Source organism: Uloborus diversus, chromosome 9, assembly GCF_026930045.1.
Source record: "Uloborus diversus isolate 005 chromosome 9, Udiv.v.3.1, whole genome shotgun sequence".
In the NCBI taxonomy this organism is placed as follows: Eukaryota; Metazoa; Arthropoda; class Arachnida; order Araneae; family Uloboridae; genus Uloborus; species Uloborus diversus.
In genome coordinates this window covers 112,763,421-112,787,342 of record NC_072739.1, presented here as the reverse complement: position 1 = coordinate 112,787,342, position 23,922 = coordinate 112,763,421, and the positions used below count along the sequence as shown (strand labels likewise).

The 23,922-nt window shown below is 33.0% G+C and overlaps 1 protein-coding gene across 1 annotated transcript in view; it reads right to left on the bottom strand.

The window, feature by feature from the left end:
* The window catches only part of LOC129230442 (protein O-mannosyl-transferase Tmtc3-like), a 108,084-nt gene that overhangs the window by 54,927 nt on the left and 29,235 nt on the right, over positions 1-23,922 (bottom strand). Inside the window, exons 4-9 of the mRNA XM_054864841.1 lie at positions 20,193-20,274; positions 14,691-14,790; positions 14,241-14,356; positions 9,616-9,767; positions 6,924-7,176; positions 1,381-1,523 (exon numbers count right to left, since the gene is read on the bottom strand). Coding sequence (XP_054720816.1) covers positions 1,381-1,523; positions 6,924-7,176; positions 9,616-9,767; positions 14,241-14,356; positions 14,691-14,790; positions 20,193-20,274 — 846 coding nt within the window. The remainder of the gene's footprint in view (positions 1-1,380; positions 1,524-6,923; positions 7,177-9,615; positions 9,768-14,240; positions 14,357-14,690; positions 14,791-20,192; positions 20,275-23,922) is intronic.

Below are 23,922 nucleotides of genomic sequence, written 5' to 3'. Positions count from 1 at the left end.
CGACGCTATTTATACATCTCAGCTGCACTATTGCCGACCACCTTGTCTATCGTAATCAGTGAAGTCTAACTGCGGATGGGGTGGTCCGTGTTTCGAATTCCGACTTGGGCATGAATGTACTCTCTCTCCTGTCCTAGTCCCTTCTTTGGGTGAATGTGTTTTGCTGTGAATGGTTGCCTACCTACCCTATATACGGGTCATTATGGCATGTGTGTACTGGAGAAATCGGACTTCCCGCCAAATTAAGGTGTATTTGAAAAAACGAAGCACAGCAAATCGAATTTTCAAACCTAGCTGTCACTAGACAACAACAACAGCAACTAAACTATTTGTTGGTTAAAAGTGGATACTTGGTGATAAAACTGTTATAACACTAGCAGTATCAATTGGCGCAAATAAAAAAGGTTAAAATGGGCAGAGGCCTTCCGAGGCAATTCCCCTTCATCAGTGCTTAGCAACGAAAAGAAAGAAATTAAATATTAAAGATATGCCTTCAAAACCAATCAAACTGAGCATGACGAAAATTGCAGCCTACCATACATCTGTCAAGCGCGCAATCAATATTTGTTCAAACCTGGCTCTTCTAAGTGAAGAACTCAACTTTTGTTTGAATGTGCTCTTGATAGAGGTCGCAACACAGCTTAAGCCTAGTCTACTTTTCTCACAATTTCATTGTCTTACCGTTCTATCCAAAATTCTCAAAACGAACTGCTCTTACACTCAATCAATATAACTTTAGGATTAATTTAAGACCTCTAAATAAAATGACTCTTTCAATCATTTATAGGTCTTGTTCAACAAATTTATCACTGCGGTATTTATTACATTGTCTGCGAATGTGTTTTTTGATATATTGGGCAAACATGGTGGGCTTTGAAATACAGGATGAAAGAACAATTATGTGAAGAAGCAATAAATAATTAAGTCGTCAATAGCTAACTGCTGTTGGAACACAGGACACAATTTTAAATTTTTCGAATTCTAAATTATATTTGCAGACTCCCACTGTTCAGGAGCTGGACTTTTTGAAGTTTATTTTACACAAAATATAAAAAAATTGTTTTAATGTGGCTTTTGCAATGCCTCATAGTTCTCTGATTTTAATACATAGTCTCGAAGTTGCATTTTCCGGTCTCTCCACTGGACTATCGTGGCGCAGCAAGTGCTGAAGTTTGATAGGAATTAAAGCTGCCACTCTTTAGTACATAAACTCCGCACGTAGTTTATTGTCTTCTCTAGGTACTGACAAAGAAGGCTATTACTTTTGATACCTGTTTGACTTATTTATTTATTTATTCATTTATTTATCCAATTAACGTAATTCGTATTTTTACACTTTACTGGTTGCGTTGATAGGAACGGCTGGAAAAATATACATACGTTGCTAAGAGATTAGCACCCTGGGCGACTATCAGGCAGAATCCCATACTTGGAGCATAAAGAACCCTCTCAGCCACAACAAATCCAACAGGGAAGAAGAGGTTGGAAGCAGGTAAAAATGGAAACGCACACAACGACAGACTCTGAAAATACACAATTTAAGATATTTAAAAAAGAAAATGGTCTTTGCTGATTTATTGAAGATATGGAGAGTCGGTATTAAATTTAAGCATAAAATAACGCTTGTTAGATAAATCAAAACACGTTAAATACAGTAGACGCTCGTTTTACGCGGGGGTTACGTTCCACGGAAATGCCGCGTAAATCGAAACCGCGTTAATTGAGACCTAACAGTAGGGGTTAGGTTGAGTAGATGAAAAAACTACTTCATTCTAGTGATGACTAATTGTATAATAAGTTTAATGTGTATTATCGTCGCCTCAAATCAGCTGTAGGATATCTAAGTGTTATTCCTGGGATTAGATGTCTTATTACTGTTGCTCTGAGGCGACGTTATATCGATTTTTATGCACAACATGCGTAAAGAAAACATAAATTAATTTCGTGTTCTGTTTATAAAGAGGAGCTGGCAATGATAGTCTTTTGGCAGTCATTAAAAAAAGAATTTTACTCTGTAATTCTTTGCAGAGCATTAACGCATCCATGACCACTTGCGTCATTTCCATGATAGAATCTTCCTTCACTAACAAATCAGAAATATAATTTCTATTGTCTAGGAATGGCTCAAAATTTTCAATGTGAACATTTTTGGTTGTGTGTCACCTATGTCGATATCCTCGTTGGTTTTTTGGCCGCCTTTGTCACTCCTAAAAGCTCTTCTTTCAGTGAGTTCTGAACTGTGTGAATTTAATAACCTTACTTCTGGAAAGAGCTTTGGAACCAATTGCTTAAAATATCTCCAGTGGCCCAAGCTCGATTATTAGCACTCCAAAATGCAATTTATTACGTGTAATCTGAAATCTTAAAGAGTTTAGATTTTGAAAGAGGAGAAAATTTTTTATCTGTTTGCATTGCCTCGTCCACGTAAAACCGAAACTCTTCCGCGTAAAATAAAATAAAGGGGTCAAATCTTGAACCGCGTATAATCGAAACTGCGTAAAATAAACCCGCGTAAAACGAGGGTCTGTATGTTTAATAATTGAATTTTTTAAAAAATACTAAACACTTTTCATAACGCACTTAAAAGGACAAAATAACTTTCTTGGGTCAGCAAGAACAATTCAAGTATTCCTGTAGTTTTCAATGATTCCAAGAGAATGACACTGCAAACGAAGAAAATGGCGGCTCAAGTCACGTAGAGAATTTCTTATCATTATCTAGCAGTCAATTTCAAACTTCAGTATTGAAACACGCATATTTTTCTTAAAGGAAAGGTTTGGTTTGAAATGATTTGAGCCGCACTTTTCTTCGTTTCTATTGTCAGTTTCTTGGAATCATTGAAAATTACAAGAATACTTGAATTACTCTTGCTGACCCGGGAAAGTTATTTTGTCTTTTTGAGTGCATTATGAAAAGTGCTTAGCATCTTTTTAAAAAATCTGTCATTTTATTCTTTTTAGTGTAAATGTACTTCAGAAATAAAATAATGTTACCATCACGAAACTTCACCTTATTTTTTCATTTAAATGCTCCATACTAAAAGAAATAAAAACCTATATGTGTGGCTGAAACTTTAAGCAATTGGCACTAAAAACTAATCCATGTTCCTCTCTAGGGTTTATTTGTGTGCTAATTCATTTAAATATTAATGGTTTCCCAAGCTAATTTATGTTCCACAACATACAAGTTAGCACTGTGATTGATCATTGGCGTAGGTAAGGATAAAAATCGTACGAGAGCAATGACAGTGTATATTTCATGCTTGCTTCAGAGAAGCTTTGATTCAAAAATTTCATTATGATTACTATTAATATTACTGTTGCAAGGCAATAAAATTTGTAACAATGGTTTTTATATTCAAACGTTTAATGTGGAAATTACACGAATTTACTGTTTTTCATCCTAACCGAAATAATAATTTTATTTTAGAATATTAATTTTTTAGCGTTAAGTTGTACCTTAAGATTAAGCAAATCATTCAGTGAAATCCCGAAGCCTCTAAGTGGTCCTTTTGCTGAGATATAAGCAAAAGAAGGCCTCAGATTACTCCGTAACAATCAGGCCAAGTATAATAAAAGTGCTTAAAAACGCTACTTAAAAAAAGTGAGGATTAAGGAAATATATCTAACACAGTACTAAAAAACCATTTGCATTTAAGAATGCAAATGATTTGTTGTAATTATATGCGGTTGTTGAAATTCATTGTTGCCTTGATTACGTTAGTTCACTTTAATGCACTTTAATAATTTTACTTTATGTAGCTACTAGCAGTATACTCGAAGTAAAAATAAAGAGTAATATATGTTTCTGAATACATCGTAGTTTCCCGATCCTTTTTATTTACAAAATCTGGCGAAATGTATTTCCAAGAAAATACCTTACGTAACCAACTTAAGATGAACCGATGCAACGTAGCATAAAACTTTACGTTTCACTACAAACTTTAAAGTACTCTTTAATAGAATTTCCTAATTTCCTAGAAACATCTAGAGCAGATGTTCAAAAGGTTCTTTTCATGGAATAAGATTATCGACGTAATCGCTTTATCCTAAGTTCAGGATAATTTATAATGGGATCAGAGAGGGTGAAATTTTGAAAACCATCTTATGGCATTAAACTGTTAAAATAGATTGTTAAGGTATTATAAATCGATACATTTCATTCTATATTTACTTACATTCGGTATGCTATTAATGTGTGGTAAAAGCAGAAATATTTGCAAGCAAGCAAGCTTTTCCTTGTATGAAACTATTAGAGAAGGACTGTGATAATAAATACATTTTGGCTTGCGTAAATGAATCCAATTTATAAGCTATAAATGCTCTGTGCTACAAATTTGTAAGGAAGTTTCAAACGTAAGCTTAAATGCATTAAAGTAAAATTTGGCGACTTTCGTCCTTGTTACATCACTTAACTACCAGCTTGGCAAATATTTATTAGCAGTAAATATACTAGTTTCCGCTCATTATTAGAAAAATGTGTTTTCCTGTTTTCCTGTATGGGTGTTCGTACGATGTACGTACGTGTGTGTTCTCTAGCCTTAACTACCGAATTTACAACTATAAAATTTAGCCAACAGATGGTCAAGCACTGAGTTTTGAAATTAATTCTAGAATTATCATTTTGTTTCTTAATCGTGATTTTTTTTTTTTTTTTTTGGTACCGCCATACTTTTTACTTTCTTTTACATAGTAAAGGAAGTATTGTATTCACGAAAAAAAAATTCACTCGGAAATCGGCATTGATTCCCATTTTGCTCGCCCTCGAATTAATGTTGAGTTTTTTTTTTTTTTTTCCAACCCAACCACACGTGGATATATGTCTAAGAATGTATAGACACTCAAAATATCCATTTTCTGCGATCCTCGAGTTAATTACAACGAGTTTTCTCGTGACGTCCGTATGTGCGGATGTATCTCACATAACGCAAGAACGGTATAGTCTAGAAAGTTGAAATCTGGTACGTGGACTCCCAGTGGAGTCCAGTTGTGCACCATTCTATTTGGTTGCATTCGGATGTTCCAAAGGGGATCTTTTACACCTTCTTGGCGGGAAATCATTGTTAATTTCAATTGCAAGCTCAAGTGGTGTTATAATTTGGCAAACACTTGGCGTTATATCGCCAAGCTGTTGGTTGCCAAGTTTGTCGCCAAACTGGCGAAAAATTTTGCGTTTTTTTTTTTTTTTTTTTTTTTGCTTTGGTTCGCAACAAACTTGGGGTAAAAATATTTCAAATGTTTCTTTGCTTACTCCAAGTCTAAAAGGCACTATTATCATTAGAGTAAAAGGAAGTCATGTGATGCACACACATCAGCTTGTTTTTGCCGTGCGCGCATGTGCATAAAGAAGGAAAATAATCAATTAAAAAAAAACGGTGTTTAGGCTTGTTTAACTTAATACCACTGAGTTTTGATACGAGGCATCAAAAATGAGGGCCAAACTAAGTTAATTAGAAAACTTTTGCTTTGAGATTTCGAGTTTGGCCATTACGCAGGCAAGTCAACAAGAAACATGCGCCGGGCAAAAGGTACAAGCAATGGTTTGAATCCGCAAATAATATTCTACGCTTTTATTCTCAGTCAGTACCAGTATTATAACACATTATTTTAAACTATAATAACCATATTATCATAATGAAATATCAGCATAACCGAGATATCGAAGAATTGGGTGAAGGACGATAGACATGATGGCATGCACTTTCGAATGGAAGGTTACAAACGCTAACAATGCATTATTAAAGAAATTAAAAAGTAATTTATTGCAAAACCTTATTACTCGTTCTAGCACATTCAAATCTGAACCATTTACAATTCTCTCTCTCTCTCTCTCTCTCTCTCTCTCTTTTGCTTTGATTAAATTCACCAAATTATGCATTTCGCATAATTTGGTATTATGTATTTCACATAAGTTTAGGAAAGAAAGTTGAACTTGACAAGAAGTTTGCATGTTAAAGTTTTGAATTGCCAACCAAATGTAAAGATGTTTTGCCGGCACTGTAATTGAGCCATCGCGTCAGGTATTTTGGATCAGGTTTTTAATTCTAGAAATTCAAGTTTTACTAGGGTATTGCTTTGTAAAGTTGCCAAATCTTTGAAAATTTTTAAAAGCTTAATTTCAAAAGAAAACATATATTCGCCCTTTTGAATAAGTAGATCGGGTTTTTATTTTTATTTTTATTATTATTATTTTTTTTTTTTTTTTTTTGTTAGAATTTTTCGTGCAAAATATAACGGGTTGTTCAGTTTTAAACTGTTCGAGCCTGGTGATCGCGCATTTTGCTTAAATCAAATGTGCTGAAGAACTCCCCCCCCCCCGCCCCAGTACAAGAATACTTATTTAATTTTAACAGCAATGCCTTTCCGCCAATAATTTCTCGATGTGAAACTTTGCCAAAGGGCGATTTCATAACGGAAAAGACGTCCCTACAAAACAGGACTCTGATCCAAAATTGCTGTTCCTTCAGGAGATTGCATTTATTCGTTCCTTATGTTCTTGTTTTCGTTTCTCTTTTATTATGTTTGTTTTTATGCTGCCCAAAATTACATCTCAGTTAATTTTTTGTCTAGTTATTCAAAATTTAAAACTTCGTTTATGTGCTATTTTCCGCGTAACTTTCAAAATTCTAGAAGTTTTATGTCCGGTACTCCTGCAACAATTTCTCTTTTTTGGTACCTTTTACGACCTTTAACATTTGTTTGGTGCAGCATAAGCTACTAAGGCTCTTCCGCCACAAAATCCAATAGAACTAATAAAACCAAACCGGAGGATGTGCTGTCTTTCTTTTCAGCGCTACGTCACGTTAATTCCGTCGCAATGCTAAATATCACTCTCGTCCCGACCAAAAGAAGACAAATGCCAAAATTCTAAATGCTGCCGTTATACTCACATCAAATAGTTTCTCTACGTTGTTCATGACTCACCATAATCAACAATTTGGACCTTCCATCGTCCAACCATAAACTGTTCCACAAAATCGCAGCTAATGTTGCGTAGAGTGCTACTGTCGCAAGATTTCTTGGATCAGCCCAGGACTTGACCAGAGGCACGCTTCCCATTGTCCAATCGCAGCACAAGTCACTGGGAAACAGTAACAACCAACTGTTGAGAGCTACAAGATAATTGAAGGTCAACTGACGAGAGGGTGTCTCTGCAGCAGCAGCCGGGTTGTCAAACCTGAAATATCAAAACAGCAATTGCTTCATGGTCGAACATTTTTGTGGGACAGGGATTTTCTGGTTTTGGTATCAGCACACAAGACGAAGACTGTTACAAAAAAAATTTGAATACAGTCTGACCACCGATAATATGGAAAGGCAAACATCCGGTTTAAAGGCGGAAATGTACGCATCTATTAGTTTGCAGTGGTGGTAGTTGATCTTTACAGATGCCCCTTAATTATTTAGATGCCCCTTAATTATTTAGATGCAGTTTTGTACAAATGAAAATTTGTTCACGGTAATTTTTTTTTTTGTCTAAACTATATTCGATCTACATTCTCACCACAAAAATTAATTGATACGTTTTTTTCTTTACAACATAATTTTGAGATTACCATTTTGCTTTTACATTCCCAGACGAAATGAAAACATTTTATTTTCTTTTTGTTGTTTCCTCGAATTTTCAATTTAGAGAATGCAATAAATTAATAAGACACACTAGTATCATTATAAAACGCGTGCATCAATTAGCTATCGCTACTTTCCCTTCTCCCCTGCTAGATTCATTCATATGGAATCGTCTTAACTTAGCCGATTGCCCCTTCCATACATTTCTTGATCAGACTGTAATTCACATTATAAGAAATTTTAGTGCGACTTAAAATGACAATTTTTGTAATTGAAGACCTCTGTGCAAGAAAAGGGCAGCTCCACTGTTTGCTAGTTTTGTGTTATACATTAAAATGTGTAATCTTCCATTTTGTACAAGAAAGAGACATCTCCAACCAATATTCCATAAGATATTAAAGGAAAAGAACTGTAACAGGCTGTGTTTCAGATGAAAACTCTTCCCTATTTCGGTGTTATTTTGAAATTAAAGTGTTATTCATGGTGTCCCCGCCACATTTCGCAGACACGAAATTTCCTTTATCCTGATTTTTCTCTTACATCTATCTTGCCTTTTGAATTTTTTTCATTGATTTTTTTTAAAGTGGGGGGAAGGAAATTTTACTGTCTCAGAAAGGGGGGGGGGGAGGTAAACCTTTTTTATCACAGTACTCGTATTGTTGTCTTTAACTGAACCAAACATTATTCGATTTACGAAAATTGCACTCGTAGAAGTGAATTAACAATGAAAAACTTTTTGAGATAAGGATCAAAATTAAGAAGAATTACGTTTAAATCTGAAAGTTTTTTTTTTTTTTTTAATTTCTTTTTTTTTTTTTTTGAATTTTTTCATAGTTGCAAATTTTTATAAACACCATGCATTTGACAACTCCTACTCATAATATATTTCATTTATTCAGCTGTGAGATCAAATTCAACATGTTGCGCGATAACGTAAAATGTCAGATAAAAAACATAAAAAAAACGCATCAAATAAAAAAAATCAAAAATTGATCAAAGTGAAGGATAACACCCGATCAGAAATACCCCCAAAAATATCAAATGAAACATTCAAAACTAAAATGGACATCAAAAATAAAATTGAATGAGTGACATGAACAAAAAAAGGTCATTTTTTGAATCAAAAAACTGAAAATAAATGAATAATTTCAGAAAACAAGAAAAGCAGCAATTAATTGAAAAACAACGAGTAAAGAAAGAGAAATTAAATTTAAAAATATTTATCTACAAAAATAACATGCATCAAATCAGTAAAATCATGTGTCAAATCAAATAACATATTTTAAGCAACAATGTCAATTTCCATTAATCGCATCAAATGAAAAAAAATGTTTAAAGTGAAAAGTATATTTTACTTTTTATGTTATAAACTAAATTATTATTATGTTATTAACTCCAAAACGTATATTCAATTGATGTCAAACGCTTAATTAAACATGTTTCAAATTTTGAAGATGCATGCAAGAAGAAGGCAACATGTTGAAAAAATAAATAATAAATATGCCGAAGCAGACAAATGACATCAAATCGAAATTACGACGCATTAAATAAGAATATTAATTTTTGATTCAAATACCAGATATAAAAAAAATCATATCAAATGTCTGATAAAATAAATATCACTCAAGTGGGAAAGATATAAACGAGTAAGACGTTTAAAAACTGAAAATACAGTAAAACCTGTAAAGTTGACCATTTTCGTAAGTTGAATACCTGTTTAAATTGACCACATTTTTCAGGAACGGATATTTAGGATATATAGCCTTTATCCTATAAATCAACCTCTGTAAGTTGACCACCTGTTTAAGTTGACCAGTAAAGTAGTGCACCGCAAGTGGTCAACTTACACAAGTTTCACTGTATAAATTATTTCATCTAATGATTGACACAGAAAAAGTTATTAAACTATATAACAAGCATTGCGTATTAAATCTAATAAAAAACATCGAATCAAAAGCATCAAATGAGGCTCATTCATGCTACAAAAACGAAAATCTTTCAGTAAATAGAAATGCATAGATATCAGTTTGATACCATACAAACTCACTTTGTAAACACCGGCAGTTGGGAGCCCATAACTTTCAGCCGAATGGTCAAAAGAAACACAGCCCATGATATCATGATACCAATTCTAAGAATAGCTTCTTTAGAATGGATTTTTGCTGATACTATTTTCAAAGTTATGTCAGGTAGTCTCAGCTGTGGGAAACAAAATAAAAGGGCACAAATTAGCCTTGTACAGAAACGAACGAATAAATTTATCTTTTCTGCTTTGGAAATTCTAAGGAACACAAAATTATAACAAGTTATTCTGAAGCAGTACTTGATTTAAGGAGAGTTGGTACCCTAAAAACTTATATATATATATATATATATATATATATATATATATATATATATATATATATATATATATATATATATATATATATAGGGGCGGTTCACACATTTTTTAGACGTTGTATATTGTATTTACAAAACTAAATTACATAGAATTCTTGTGTTTTAAGTGTTCTATTTGATAGACCTTATTCTGAACTATTTTTCTACACCGTAATTTCCGGAGTAAAAATGCCTTTTGAGGTGTTAGAAGAGGTATTCTATTCCATTTCTCCTGAGCTGCTTTCCACTCCTGTAAGAGTTCAGGAACGACGTTTGGATAATGCAGATTTTAAAAGTCTGAAAGCACAAAAATACATAGGTGACTCATCGGGAGATTTGGTAGGGCTATCAGTGAAGGGTATGACCTTGATACAGGTTTTTTGTTCATTTTCTTTTAGGAAATTTACAGTGTATTTTGAAGTGTTACTACTAGTTTTGTCTTGATGGAGTTCCACATGTTGATGGCTGTGGATAAACCGATGGTATTTCATTCAGAAAAAAATGGCGATGAAATATATTTCTGATAGTATTTTAAGTTACTCTTGACATTTTTTTCCGCTCCCTTTATTTTTAATTTGCCATTATATGAAAAACCAGCAGCAATCATGAATCCCTTAGAAAAACTTTCTTCTTTAAGTACATGATTCTTTGAATCATGTATTTAAATTTTTTTCTCTCCTTTTATTATAATAAATGGCTCTTTTTTTGCTGCAATCATTTAACCCATCATCTGGCCCATGATTCATCTATTGTGACATTTTTTTCCCATTTTTCTTTGGATAAACGTTTCTAGTATAGAATTCTGCAGCGTGTCCTGCTTTCAGCGATATGCTTTGGAGAAAGACGATTCAAATTGCGTTTTTTCCCTTTCTTATGATTTAAATCAACGTTTATCATTTTGTTTACAGTGGAAACCGAACATTTTAATGCTTTTGCAACTGTCCTTTGACTACGAAGATTTTCTTTTAAAATTTAGCAACGTACCTTTAGAATAGTCGAAGGTGTTCATTTTTACTTCCTTTTACAAAAAAGGAAGTATTGTATTCGCGAAAAAAATTTCACTCAAAAATTGACCTTAATTTCCATTTTGCTCACCCCCGAATGAATGTTGAGTTTTTTTTTCGACTCGAACACACGTGGATAAGTACCTAAGATCGTAGGACACACGAAATATCCATTTTGATGATTCCCGAACTAGTTACAACGAGTTTTCTCGTGCCGTCTGTATGTACGTATGTATGTATGTGCGTATGTATGTCGCATAACTCATGAACGGTATGTCCTAGAAAGTTGAAATTTGGTACGTAGACTCCTAGTGGGATCTAGTTGTGCGCCTCCTTTTTTGGTTGCATTCGGGTATTTCTAAAAGGATCTTTTGCCCGTTTTTGGGGGGAAATGATTGTTAATTTCGATGTAAACTCAAGTGGTGTTACAATTTGGCGGACACTTCTCAATACATCGCCAGTCTTTTGGTCGCCAAGTTTTGTCGCCGACTTAGCGACAAATTTGGCAATTTTTTATTTTAAATCTGGTTTCAATTTGGCCATTGTTGGTGATATTTAGAGAGTAAACTATTGAATCACATTAAAATTACAAATAATGGGAAAATGACATTAAATTGGATTAAAAGGAAGTCATGTGAGGCACATATCAGCTCGTTTAGTTGGTTACTTGTATGGAATTTTGATCTCACTTGAGGCACCAATTTAACGTTTGTTTATTTTATTGTTGACGGTATTACCTATCGACGCTTTAGATATCACAAAACCATGATAATTTTAAATTCTAAAAACATAGTACAGTTGCAATTATTTTTTTGCAGCAACCGATTTTTTTTTACCGCTAATCAAAATCGTGTAAAAAAATGTGCGAACAGCCTGTATTTATACGCTCGTAAATATTCTGAAGTGAAACTTTTTTGCTTTAGGACTCATGCTTTTTCCTAAACAGCTGTCTTTGAGGTCAAAAGCGTTCTTTTTTTAAAAAATTTCATTTAAAAAGCGACAATTGGCCAAACTTCAATAAACTATGAAGCAAAAAGAATTGCATTACTATTTCCTTTCAGTAGACTCTTAGATATCTCTAGAAAAAACTAGAAAATTTGTAAGTTTTTATCAGTGAAACTTTTGGAGAAAAGTTTACACCAAGTTCAACAATTTAACATTCCGTGAATACAGGGTACTGACACCCCATTCAAAATTGTACAGTTTCGGTTTACAGTAAAAGATGATCATTGAAGATAGCAAGTGTGCCTTCCAGTTGGTTTCCTGACAGTGGTGAAAAGTGTAGCTAGATATTTGTGAGAACTTGTCTTGCAGAAAAAATGTACTGCACATCTGAGGTTTTGAGTGGTTCGCAATCGGGAAGCAAACTTGTTTCCTTCCAGAAAGATTTCTACTCAACGAAATTGACTTTTCTTAAGCATATCTGAAATTCTTGCTCTGGCTTCTCCAGCTGATTATTACAAGAGGCTACGGATAATTTCATCCTCCGTCTACATTTCTTCAAATTGCTAAATAAATTTAAGACACCATTTTCACTTTTCATCATTTTCCTATCCATGAAATCACTAGAAGGTGAAGATGTTTATATATCCTTGTATAGACTGTTATGACCAAATCTGAGGGGTGACCGCAGAAGTTCTGGGGTCACCGCTCAAAAGACGAAATCTGGCACGAAGTTGAAAATCGTCAAAATTTTCTTCGAACTTCGGACCAAAAATGATGCACACATTCAAGTGTATCAAGGTTGCGAAAGAGTTTTTTGAGATAAGGTTATTATTTAAAAAAAAGGATTATGCTTAAATCTGAAGTAGGCATTTTAATGAGTTGTTTTTTTATCAGAGGAAAAGTTTATAAACACCTCATATACTTTTAGCCCTTAAATGCGTGATTTTTAAAAACACTTTAAAATATGTTCTTAGGCTTTAAACTTCTGCTAAAATCATAAGAAAAATACTTAAAAAAATAATCGTTTAATTTAGGGATGATTTATGGTTAAACAATCACTAGCCAACATCGTGTTTTAACTGAAAAAACATCAAATAACTTACCATCATACATCACAAAACATTCATAAAAATTGTAAAATGCCTTACTATTTAAGTAGCAGTAAATCTTTATTTGTCATAGAATTAAAAGAAGTAGGCATTTTCAAGTGCACTAACCTTTTTTTTTTTTAAGTCCTGCATTTACAAATGCCGATAAAGGAATTTTTTTTCTATCAGATTGAAGCCTTTACAAGTTTAAAATTGATTCTATAGAATTTTCGGTGAGTATTTTCTCGGTTATTGGCAGCTACAGAGTTTCAATTTGTTTTTATTCTGTTTTAGACTAAATAGGATATGTTACCAAATTACAACACGATGCATTAAGGGTTAAGCACTTATGCATCTGCTTTTAAAATGTTGATTCAGTCAATTGATCAATGTCAACACAAACAAAGTTAAATCCAAAGCTGACATGGTTGGTAATGATGGACCCACCACTTACTTTCCATGTAAGAACATATTTATTTCAAAAGCAGACTTGCTTTTCATTTCTATCACTCATCCATAAATGCTATTTTTCAAGTAAAGAGAAATGGGGAAGATTTCCTTTCTTCAAGAACAAACTTGAGGCATATTTTTCAATTTTTACATTTTCTACGCGAGAAATCTTTTCAAATTGTTTCAAAAATCCTTCAAACATTCTTTGAGAAAGTAACAAGTTTCAATCATATATATGAACAGGTATAGTCCAAATAAAGTTTTAAATTATGAGTATGATCTCCATTAAAGCAGTGATATAGATAGAAACTTTGATTATTTTCATTGTAAATTAGTACTTATTTAATTTGCTATCGCATTTATATTTTAACATGAATCGCATGAAAATCTAATTTTATCAAACATAAAAAGATACAGAGTAAATCTGAACCTGCAATGGAGAAGTTTCACGAAATATAATTATTTTAATCTTACACGTAAAGTATTTATTTACCTTTTTGAGATACATTAAAAGCATTAAAATGACTGAAAAATTGCACAAACAGGGTACAACTACATAACAGCCGAGATCCGGAGGGCATAGTGAACTCATAAGAGATTGAATTGAAAAGGGTATGAAACGTTATTTTCAAATGTCACTATCCTCATCATCATCATCATCATCAAAGATTAGGCTAAAATTCAGTTTCGGCGTCTAGGCCCAACCATCGCTTTTTAAGTATACCACGTTCAATATTTTATTTCAAAAACGCCATCTACAGAAGTACTAAGGATCTAAAATTCCAAAAGTATAGCATCCTTACCTTTTGAAGTATGAAAAACTCATAAATGCAGCAAACGCCAACTACTGTAATTCCCTGCTCTTTTGAAAATGTTGCAAGTGCTGTCAAAATTAAACTTGTGCCAAACCAAAACCATTCTAGAAAAAGAATACACAAATTATTTTTGTAATACATTGAGAAAACGACGTCAACTGATGACTTCTTTTCGAAATTCAATCAATTTAAAAATATCAAAACTTAAGTGATACACGAGTTTTAGAAATATCTTTAATCAAAAGTGCTAGCGAAAAAGTTTTTGAAAGATATAAGAATATCTTTCTATATTTTATGAAGAGAAAAATGTCTTACATTACCAATACTTCAAGCAAGAAAATAAATTTACTAGTGGTTTATAAGTATTCTTGTAATAACGATTTTCACTACGAAGTAATTCAGCTTAATTTGTTTCCCATTAAGTGAAGTACTACTTGCCTGTAGCAGCTCCTTTAGTTGTTGATGAGTAGTAACAGAGAAAGGCAAGCAAGTAGAAAAATGAAGAGAGGATTTCTGCCCTTCCTACAACTCCGGTAACCTGGAAAAAAATATTACATTCATTTAATAAGAGCCATAACTTATTCGTGCACTTAAATATGTACAATTTGGAATTAGTACCCCAAACCCTTTTTTGAAAATAATTTTTCAGTTTTTATGTATTCAAAATATTCAAATCAAGAGAGTAACTCAATTTAAATATTGATAGAGAAGAAATGTATCAAAATGTACGCACAATTTCTCTGTCAAACGAGATTTTCTCAAAACATCAATTTTAAAAATATTAACCTTTAAAATTATTTTGTTTTCGTTTTATATATTCAAAATATTCAAATCAAGAGTTTTCAAGGGACTCTAAATTCATATTTCTCTGTCGATTAAAAGTAACCCAATTTAAATATTAATCAGTTCAAAATGCAATAAAATGTACGTATAATTTTACTTCCACACGCGATTTTCTTAAAAATGGACGGTCAGAACCTATTTCAAGGCCTCCGAGAATCCTTTATTTTACTCCATGAGTTTTTTATGGCTACACGTCAAAAATAATGTTTACGATTTAAAAAAATGAGCTTAAACTATCTCATGCAAAATATAATCATTTGATTTGATTGACATACAACACTCCAGACATACTGGAAATGGCGTGAAAACGGGTTGATTACCATTTGATTGTGTGCCGTGCTACAAACAGATCACAAATTGATATCTATTAAACATTTAAAATGTTACTAAACTGATTTTTTAGTTTATGTAAACGTTAACATAGTTTTATGATTGTACTAAAGATTTTTGCTTCGAAACTACTTATATGAACAATCTGTATTCCGCCGCCAAAAGATTCCTGCAATTTCCATAAAAGTTTATAGCATGAACTAAGATCTAGATATTTTATTTTATTGTAATGCATATTCTAAGCATTTACTTTACCTGAGCTTAGGAAGTATCATTGAGCTCAGAAATTCTGGAAATAGAGCAATTGTCAACTGCATTATTATCATAAAGCTCACGCATTTCTGTAAATGTTTCTTCTTTGCAATGATACTATTGATGCAGCGAAACGGGTAACTGATTTTTAACTTACTTATAAATAGATAATGACAAAGAATTTGAATAAAACCGAGGTAAAACACAACTTTAATAAAATATAAATAAATGTTTTTAAAACTCTATTTTTGTAAGCTTGGTTTGCGTTAAAAAGTATGAAATAAAATAAGTTCATGGTTTCTTGATTAACACTAAAAAGTTGCTTCACTTGCAAGCAACTCTTTTTGCAAGCAAGTGTGTAAATTGATTAAACGCTTAAAAATTGCAACTGCATCTTTTTAGTGTCTTAATTATGAAATCATATGCTTATTTTATTTAATAATTTTTAGGGCAAACTAAGCTTACAGAAATACTCTTTAGAAGTAAAAAACTTTTTTTTTTTTAATTTTTAGGTGAAAATTTTTGAAAGTTCACACACATTTTCTTGTTACCAATCGTTATTTAAAAAAAAGACAGAAAAAAGGAAAAACGGTATTTATTTTAATCTAAATGTATTGCGCATTAAGAAAGAATGGCTTTCTTTTTCTTTTCTTTTTTCTTTTTTTGTTAATCTTTTTGCAATACTGGAAAATCGCCCGTCAAGGTATGACGGGTGAAAATTGCTTCTACATTTGAATGAAGCCATTGCCTGCTTGTTGATATTTTCATAGTTGAAATTGTAACCCTAACTCCAGTGAATTAAACCTAAACTAAAGTAGGTAGCGTTCATTGTTGACTATTCTTTCGTTTCTCCATTCCTCTTAAATGAGTCTTACCAGTAAAACAGTTATGTTACCAGATCGAGTTCAGCCTTGTCACAATAAAGCTTTACCCTGCTTGTTAAACATTACCAAAACACATTATTAAATTATCATGACGTGGCGCTAGTTTCACTGCTGGAACTCGTGGGGTACTCGATCATCGGATATTGTATATATGAGGACTGCTGGTTTGTATGCTCGAATGAAAAACCAATTTTGTTCAAGTAAAGTGAAAAAATGAAGCTTTTAAAAATGCCCACAAATATTGCTTGCTTATGTTCGGCATTGAAACTGATTTGTTGAATTGATTGACAATTCATTTATTCATTTTTCATTGCTTATGTCAACAGTAAAACAGTGGAAGTATTTTAAATTCATAATAATTATTATTTTTCATTGTTTCTGGCAACAATTCAAAACCGGAAGCAAAACGCAGGATTATGGCAGATAATGTAAGCTAAGAAATAGTTTTTAATAATCTTCATATAAATCATCGCCGATGATAGAGTTATGATAATTTGATAATATGTTTTGGTAATGTTTAAAATGTAGGGAAAGACTTTACTGTGACAAGGCTGAACTCAATCCTGCAACTTAACTGTTTTACTGGAAAGACTGCGTCATTTCAGGGAAATGAAGAAACGAAAAGATGGTCAACAATGAACGCACCTACTGGAGTTTAGGGTTAATCCACTGGAGTTAGGGTTGAAATTTCAACTATCAAAATATCACAAAACATGCAATGGCTTCGTTCAAATGTAGAAGCAATTTTCACCCGTCATACCTTGACGGGCGATCTTCTAGTAATAACAATAATACTAATAAAAACTCATTCAATTATCACTTGGAATTTTCTGTTACGATTTTCATTATTATTTTATCACATATCGTCGCATCAGAAAGATATCTTATTGTTATTTCTGGGATTAGATATCTTAATCTTGCTCTGAGGCGACGATATTCTTACACTCTGCGTCTTCTGATTCTAATAGGTTTCATCGAATTCAGAAGTTTATTGAATTAGTGTATTATTACATGAAATACACCGCCAGCTCAGTCACTTCCTATTCCGGGCTGACGAGTGCTAATGAGCACGAAACTGCTGTCCTCGAGTGGAATGAGCTGGTGGTGTATTTCATGTATTTCTGGCTTAAGCCCTGGCTGTAGGGCGGCAACTTACTGAAAATAGTGCATTGTTATTAATCTTACGGATTTCTGTAAATGTTACTTCTTGACAATCACACTACTACAACAAGAAACAGATATTTGAATACTAACTTAATGAGATGGGCAATAAATTTGACTAATTGAAGGTAAAAAAACTTGTTTTTTTTTCTTCCTTTTAACTCACGCAATTGTAACTTTCTTTTTTTTCATAGCATATCCTTACCATTTGCTTTTTCTTAACCTCAAAGTGTCATCGAACCAAGGAGTTCAGAGAATAAACTAATTACTAATTGTGCAATAATTACTATTCTCTGGAATTTCTCTGTTGGCTAAGCCTACATTTTATTATGTTCTTGGAGCAATTTCGTAAAAAGATAATATGTATTTTAATTGTTTAAAACTCACCAGTAAATTCAAACCTATCCGAGAAAAATAGATTCCCGGTCTTAAAAGACGTAAATATCCGGCGTATGAAATCCCCAAGTGACTAAACACCCAACAAGTCGATCACGTGTTTCGCCCATCGGCGGACGTGACGTCAGGCCTCATGAGTTGAGGATCTTTCTGCTGGTAGCAGTCAAGAATGTAAATTTAAGAAATAGCAACAGTTAATGGCTTAACTGTGAGTTGCTTTAAGATGCAACAGATGTAAATTTTGACGACGTCACGTCATTGCGTCGGGGTAACAGAGACGGTTTAAATAGAAAGTCAATTAATCAATCGATCTCTTATGATTTGCCTCCGTTCTGCAGACGGTGTGTTTTGATTTGAGCATGTGTGCTCGAATAGATTGATTTATCCACGCAGAGGACGTGGAGGTTTTCAGATATGTAGTAACAAGATTCAATAGCCTGCTAACAGTGCAGGATGTTCTAAAATAGTGCCCTACAAGTAACGAAGGAGTTTTTTTAAGGAATATAAATTTGAAGAGTTGATGTTTTTTTTTAAGTATTAGGCCTAACAGGGCCGGAAGGTTCGTCTGGCATATACTCGATTACGGAGCCGGTCGGACTGGATTGAATCCACTATATGGTAAGGTAGCCTCTGCTAGTGGAAGGTTCCTGTTTTGCTTGAAGCTGGGCAAATAATTTCCTGTGCTACCTCTTCTTTGGCATGGGTGTGCCTGGGATTGATTGACCATGGATTCTGGTCTGCTGTCCACGAGTGGACATTTTCAACTCGTCTAAACATCCGGCAGATGGATGTTGCCTTCGTTGTTATGCGTGCCAAGTTTAAAGTATGGACTTCCAGTGGTATGATTATTTAAAATAGTTTTCTGGACAGCTACCATCGTTGTGGCATGGCGTAGGGTAAATTTTAAAAATATTAGGAACGTTTTAGAACTGTTGATAATTTTTCAGTAATTGAATCTTGTGATATTTCTCTGTGATATTTGTTTGTTGGGGAGCATTATTATATGTGAATTGTTAATAGGAGATTTACCTTTTATAAATGTTTGATTGTTTTTGCCTATTTACATTTTACACATGTTTTGAGTAAAATGTTATTTAAATTGAAATTCAGTTTCCATTGCTTCATTTCTCCCGAACTTACCATTCCACATCCGTTGGTCTACCTTTAAAAGGCCAACATTCTCTAAATGTTGCTTCTTTACAATGATACTATTACTGCAGAAAAACGCGGAGCTCAATATATCTCTCGATGTGATCTATACTGTGTAATAAATGAATGTATAAGAATGTGAGAAGTTGAAAGTTTAAAGAAATACATGTGAGTAACATTGATAGTATAAAATATTTTCAACTGACCAAGCCGAAATAAATATCATATTGCTTTTCAAAAAAAAAAATTGTGAAAATAATAAAAAGTTTGGTTTGCCTAGATTCTCTATGCAAAACTGAGAAATTAATATAAATAATGCTATTTCTTCTAAGAATAGGAAATAAGTATAACAGTAAAAACCTGACATGGTAGAAGTAAACAAATCACAGTTTTTAAATCAGCAGGCATATTTTACTCTAAAACAACTCAAAAATATAACTTAACAATAATTTAGTTAAAAATTTTTCCCCTCTGTTATTCACTCTCTTTATAGTTTTTGTAGACTTTTCATTCTTTTCATTATAAGTCATGTTATTCATATTTAGCTATAAATGTTTGATAATTTCTCATACAGCAAAGAAAGTTGTCGAGTTAGCAAAAATTCTACAGGCAGCAATAAGAAATTTTTAAGTAAAGCAATTACAAGACTAATCACTCGGCTATTTGTTGCCTGGAAAGTGAAACGCATTGATAGCACTAATTGCTTTCATTTCTCAACGTCACGATTTCCGCTATCAATAACTTTATCTTGCAGAAGGATTTAATGACGAAAGTTAAATGTTGCCCAACTACTTAACGAGATTATACTTCTCGCGTTTTGAAATTGATTGAACGTTCTATTCCTGACCTGGAGACAATTAAGTAAACGTTCTTTTGTTTAAAATTTTATCGGCTCCTCGGAGCAATTGAAGAAGAATTTACTTACTGCTTCGGTATGCAGAGGATGAGATGCAAATAAAATGGCCGCCAGAAGAGCTGTGCGTTTCGAAACCAATAGATCACATGTTCTGCAATAAAAAAAGGGAAACAAATCATATGATTTTGATATTGTTTGTGATCATGGTTGACAACATTGCAATTACAGTAATCGGTAAAAGTATAGAATAGCCAAAAGATTTTTTTTTTTTTTTTTTTTTTTTTGCTGCATGAGGACTAATTTACTTTCTACCTACCAGAAAAGAGAAAAGTATCGTTTACATCGTCGCCATGTTTGTTTTTCATGCTTTAATTTTACATTTTATGGTAATTTATAATGCTTTATTTATTTACTAGCGGTACCCGCACGGCTTTGTCCGTAGTAGAAAATTAAAAGGTCATTTGGTTCGCCTGTATATTTACAAATAATGGATGATGAATTTCTCGCCAATTTGCTATGTTCATTTTCCTGCCCATGTTACGGTTCCACGTTATGATCATTTCGTAATTTACTCTTCCATGTTATAATAATTTTCAGGGTAAAATGTTTTTAAAATTGGAATAGAAAAAGAACAAAATCGAATTTTCGAAAAATCGCTTTGTCGCACACTCCCAAGCTACAAATTCATTCTGTGCCAAATTTCGTGGTTTAGGCGCTATGCGCGTCACAGAGAACTGGACAGAGATCCAGCCAGAGAGACTTTCAGCTTTATTATTAGTAGAGATTTTCTTCCTCAAATTCCTATGTAGTTACTCTCATTTCATGGTGTTGAGAACGCCTCCCCGGAATTGCAAGACTAAAATAACAGTTATTCAAAAGAAGTCAATGAGTCAAAAATATAGCAAGGCCAAAGCAGAAACTACAATTACATGGACCCTCTGACGCACCCAAAATGTATCGATTCAACTGAAGAGTTTAGGCCAATCCTGACTTATGGTTCAGAGGCATGGGCAATGAACCAAAAGCACTAGTCTCTTTTGTCAATTTTCGAAGGAAAAATTCTACATGGCATTTTTGGGGGAGTGGAAATAAATGGAGTATGAAGGAAAAAGTATGACTTCTAGCTGTTCAAATAATGATACGGACGTAGTAAAATGCATTAAATTGCAAATATTGAGATGGGCAGAACATGTAATTCGCATGTCCCCTGAATCTCTCCCACTTAAGATCCTAAATTCAGACCAACTGGCAAACGTCCAAGAGAAAGACCAAAAATTCGATGGCTGGATTGCTTGGAAAGAGACTTTAAAACTATTAAACCCCTAAATTGGAGAAGTCAAGCGAAAAATAGATCCAACTGGAAGAAACTTATGGAAAAGGCCAGGACCCACAATGGGTTGTCGCGCCAATGATGATAATGATGAACTGGAGAGGTTTTTTTTTATTATTATTATTATTTATTTTTTTTTACTTCCTTTTACAAAAAAGGAAGTATTGTATTCGCGAAAAATTTTCACTCAAAATTCGACCTTAATTTCCATTTTACTCACCCCCCGAATAAATGTTGAGTTATTTTTTTCGACTCGACCCCCCATGGATAAGTGCCTAAGAACGTATAGATACGCGAAATATCCATTTTAACGATTCCCGAGTTAATTAAGACAAGTTTTCTCATGACGTCTGTATGTGCGTATGTAAGTATGTGCGTATGTATGTCTCATAACTCAAGAACGGTATTTCCTAGAAAGTTGAAATTTGGTACGTAGATTCCTAGTGGGGTCTAGTTGTACACCTCCCCTTTGGTTGTATTCGAATGTTTCTAAAGTGGTCTTTTGTCCCTTTGGGAGGGGGGGAATCATTGTTAATTTCGATGTAAACTCAAGTGGTATTACAATTTGGCGGACACTTGGTAATATATCACCAGTCTTTTGGTCGCCAAGTTTTGTTGCCAACTTGGCGACAAATTTGGCGGTTTTTTTTTTAAATCTGGTTTTAATTTGGCTATTGTTGACTATTGAATCACATTAAAATTGCCAAAAAATGGGAAAATGACATTAAATTGGAGTAAAAAGATGTGTGTAAATTGGAGTAAAAAAATGTGATGCACACATCGGCTCGTTTAATGTTACTATTCTTCTTATTTGATGGATTACTTTATTTAAAAAATAAACATTAAACTTTAAATTTCAACAATATTAATTTTTACAGCGGTTGAAAGCATTTTCCTTTGAAATAGGTGAAAAATATTCAACATGAGTCCTAATACACCTATAACGGAAAAGTACCACCCTTATACAGGCTTTTGTAACCTTTCGTGGTTTTTCATTGAGTACAAATTCTGTCCAGCATAAGTGTCCCTTTCACAATAATATAATACAATAATATTTGCAAAATCATAACTTCGAAAACATCCTCAAATAAATAATAGCCAATGATTGAGTAACTCGCGAGTTTCAACAATGAAATTCTCGACACGGCATGGTAATTTGATAATGTAATTTGGTAATGTTCAACATGCTGGGAAAGGCTTTTTTGTGACAAGGCTGAACTCGAACCTTCTAGTTTATATGATAAAGAAATAAGATGCACCAGTAATTCGGGTTTTTAAAGTTTAAATAGCTTACTTTGTTTTGTGTTTCACAAATATTTGTGACCCAGTAATTTAAATTTTAACAAGTAACCATAAGCAAATGTGAATCACCGATTAGAATAAAACTTTACACATTGATAGATACTTAAAAATATTGAACCCCACTTTTTTTTATTATCTGAAACAAACATCTTTGACTGGATGAAATTTACCCCTAAATATTGGATAATTGTGAATTAGAAAGTACAATACATTCCTTTATTTTAAATTTTAATGAAACAATTTTAAATAATAATTGACAGTTTAAAAAGGCTAAACAAGCTAAAGTTGACGTGTTTCAGGATATTTTTGGTACTATTTATAGGGGTAAACCATCCCTCGCATTCTTACCCCGTTGCACGGCTAGTTGCCAATGAGCAATTCCATGTCAGAAAAATCACCTTCTATGTCTCACCATTTCCAATTTCAATAAAATTTGGCATGATGGATACATATGCCAAGGTAAGTAATTCTCCCAACTTTTAGATTGCTTTTTTAAAAATTATTCGAAATATAAATCATTAAAAAAACTCAAAATGTGCGAAAAAATGAAAAATGTGTTTTTACAAATGACTTTAATTTCTCACCAAATTATAGTAGGATGAAAATTCAAAAAATATTGTAAAGCGATAGATTTAAGCTTTAGGGTCATTCATTGTAACGGGATAATATTGGGAAGGATGGTTATAACCTCTGTAAATGATATTTTCAGAAAAATCCTGAAACACGTCAACTTTAGTTTGTTTAGTTTTTTCAAATTTTCAATCATTATTTGAATTTTTGTAATTTAAATTTAAAATAAAAGAATATAGTGTACCCTCTAATTCCCAATTATCCAATATTTAGGGGTAAGCTTCACCCCGTTAAAGGTGTTTGTCACCGATAAAAAAAAATACGCGTTTAATATTTTTTATTGTTCTATCAGATATGCAAAGTTTTATACCAATTGGTGATTCACATTTGGATAGGATTACTTGTAACTATAATCGAACATATTATTTCTCATAAAATAACGAAATATTTCTCCGTCTCAGGGAAATTAAGTAAGAGATCGGGCGTGTCCGTTTTCTGCTATAACCGACTCGGCTCAAATAATCTGAATGAAACTTAATAAAAAGCTGATAAATCAAAAGTACCCCCCACCCCTTGAAATCAAATCTTTTATCCTTC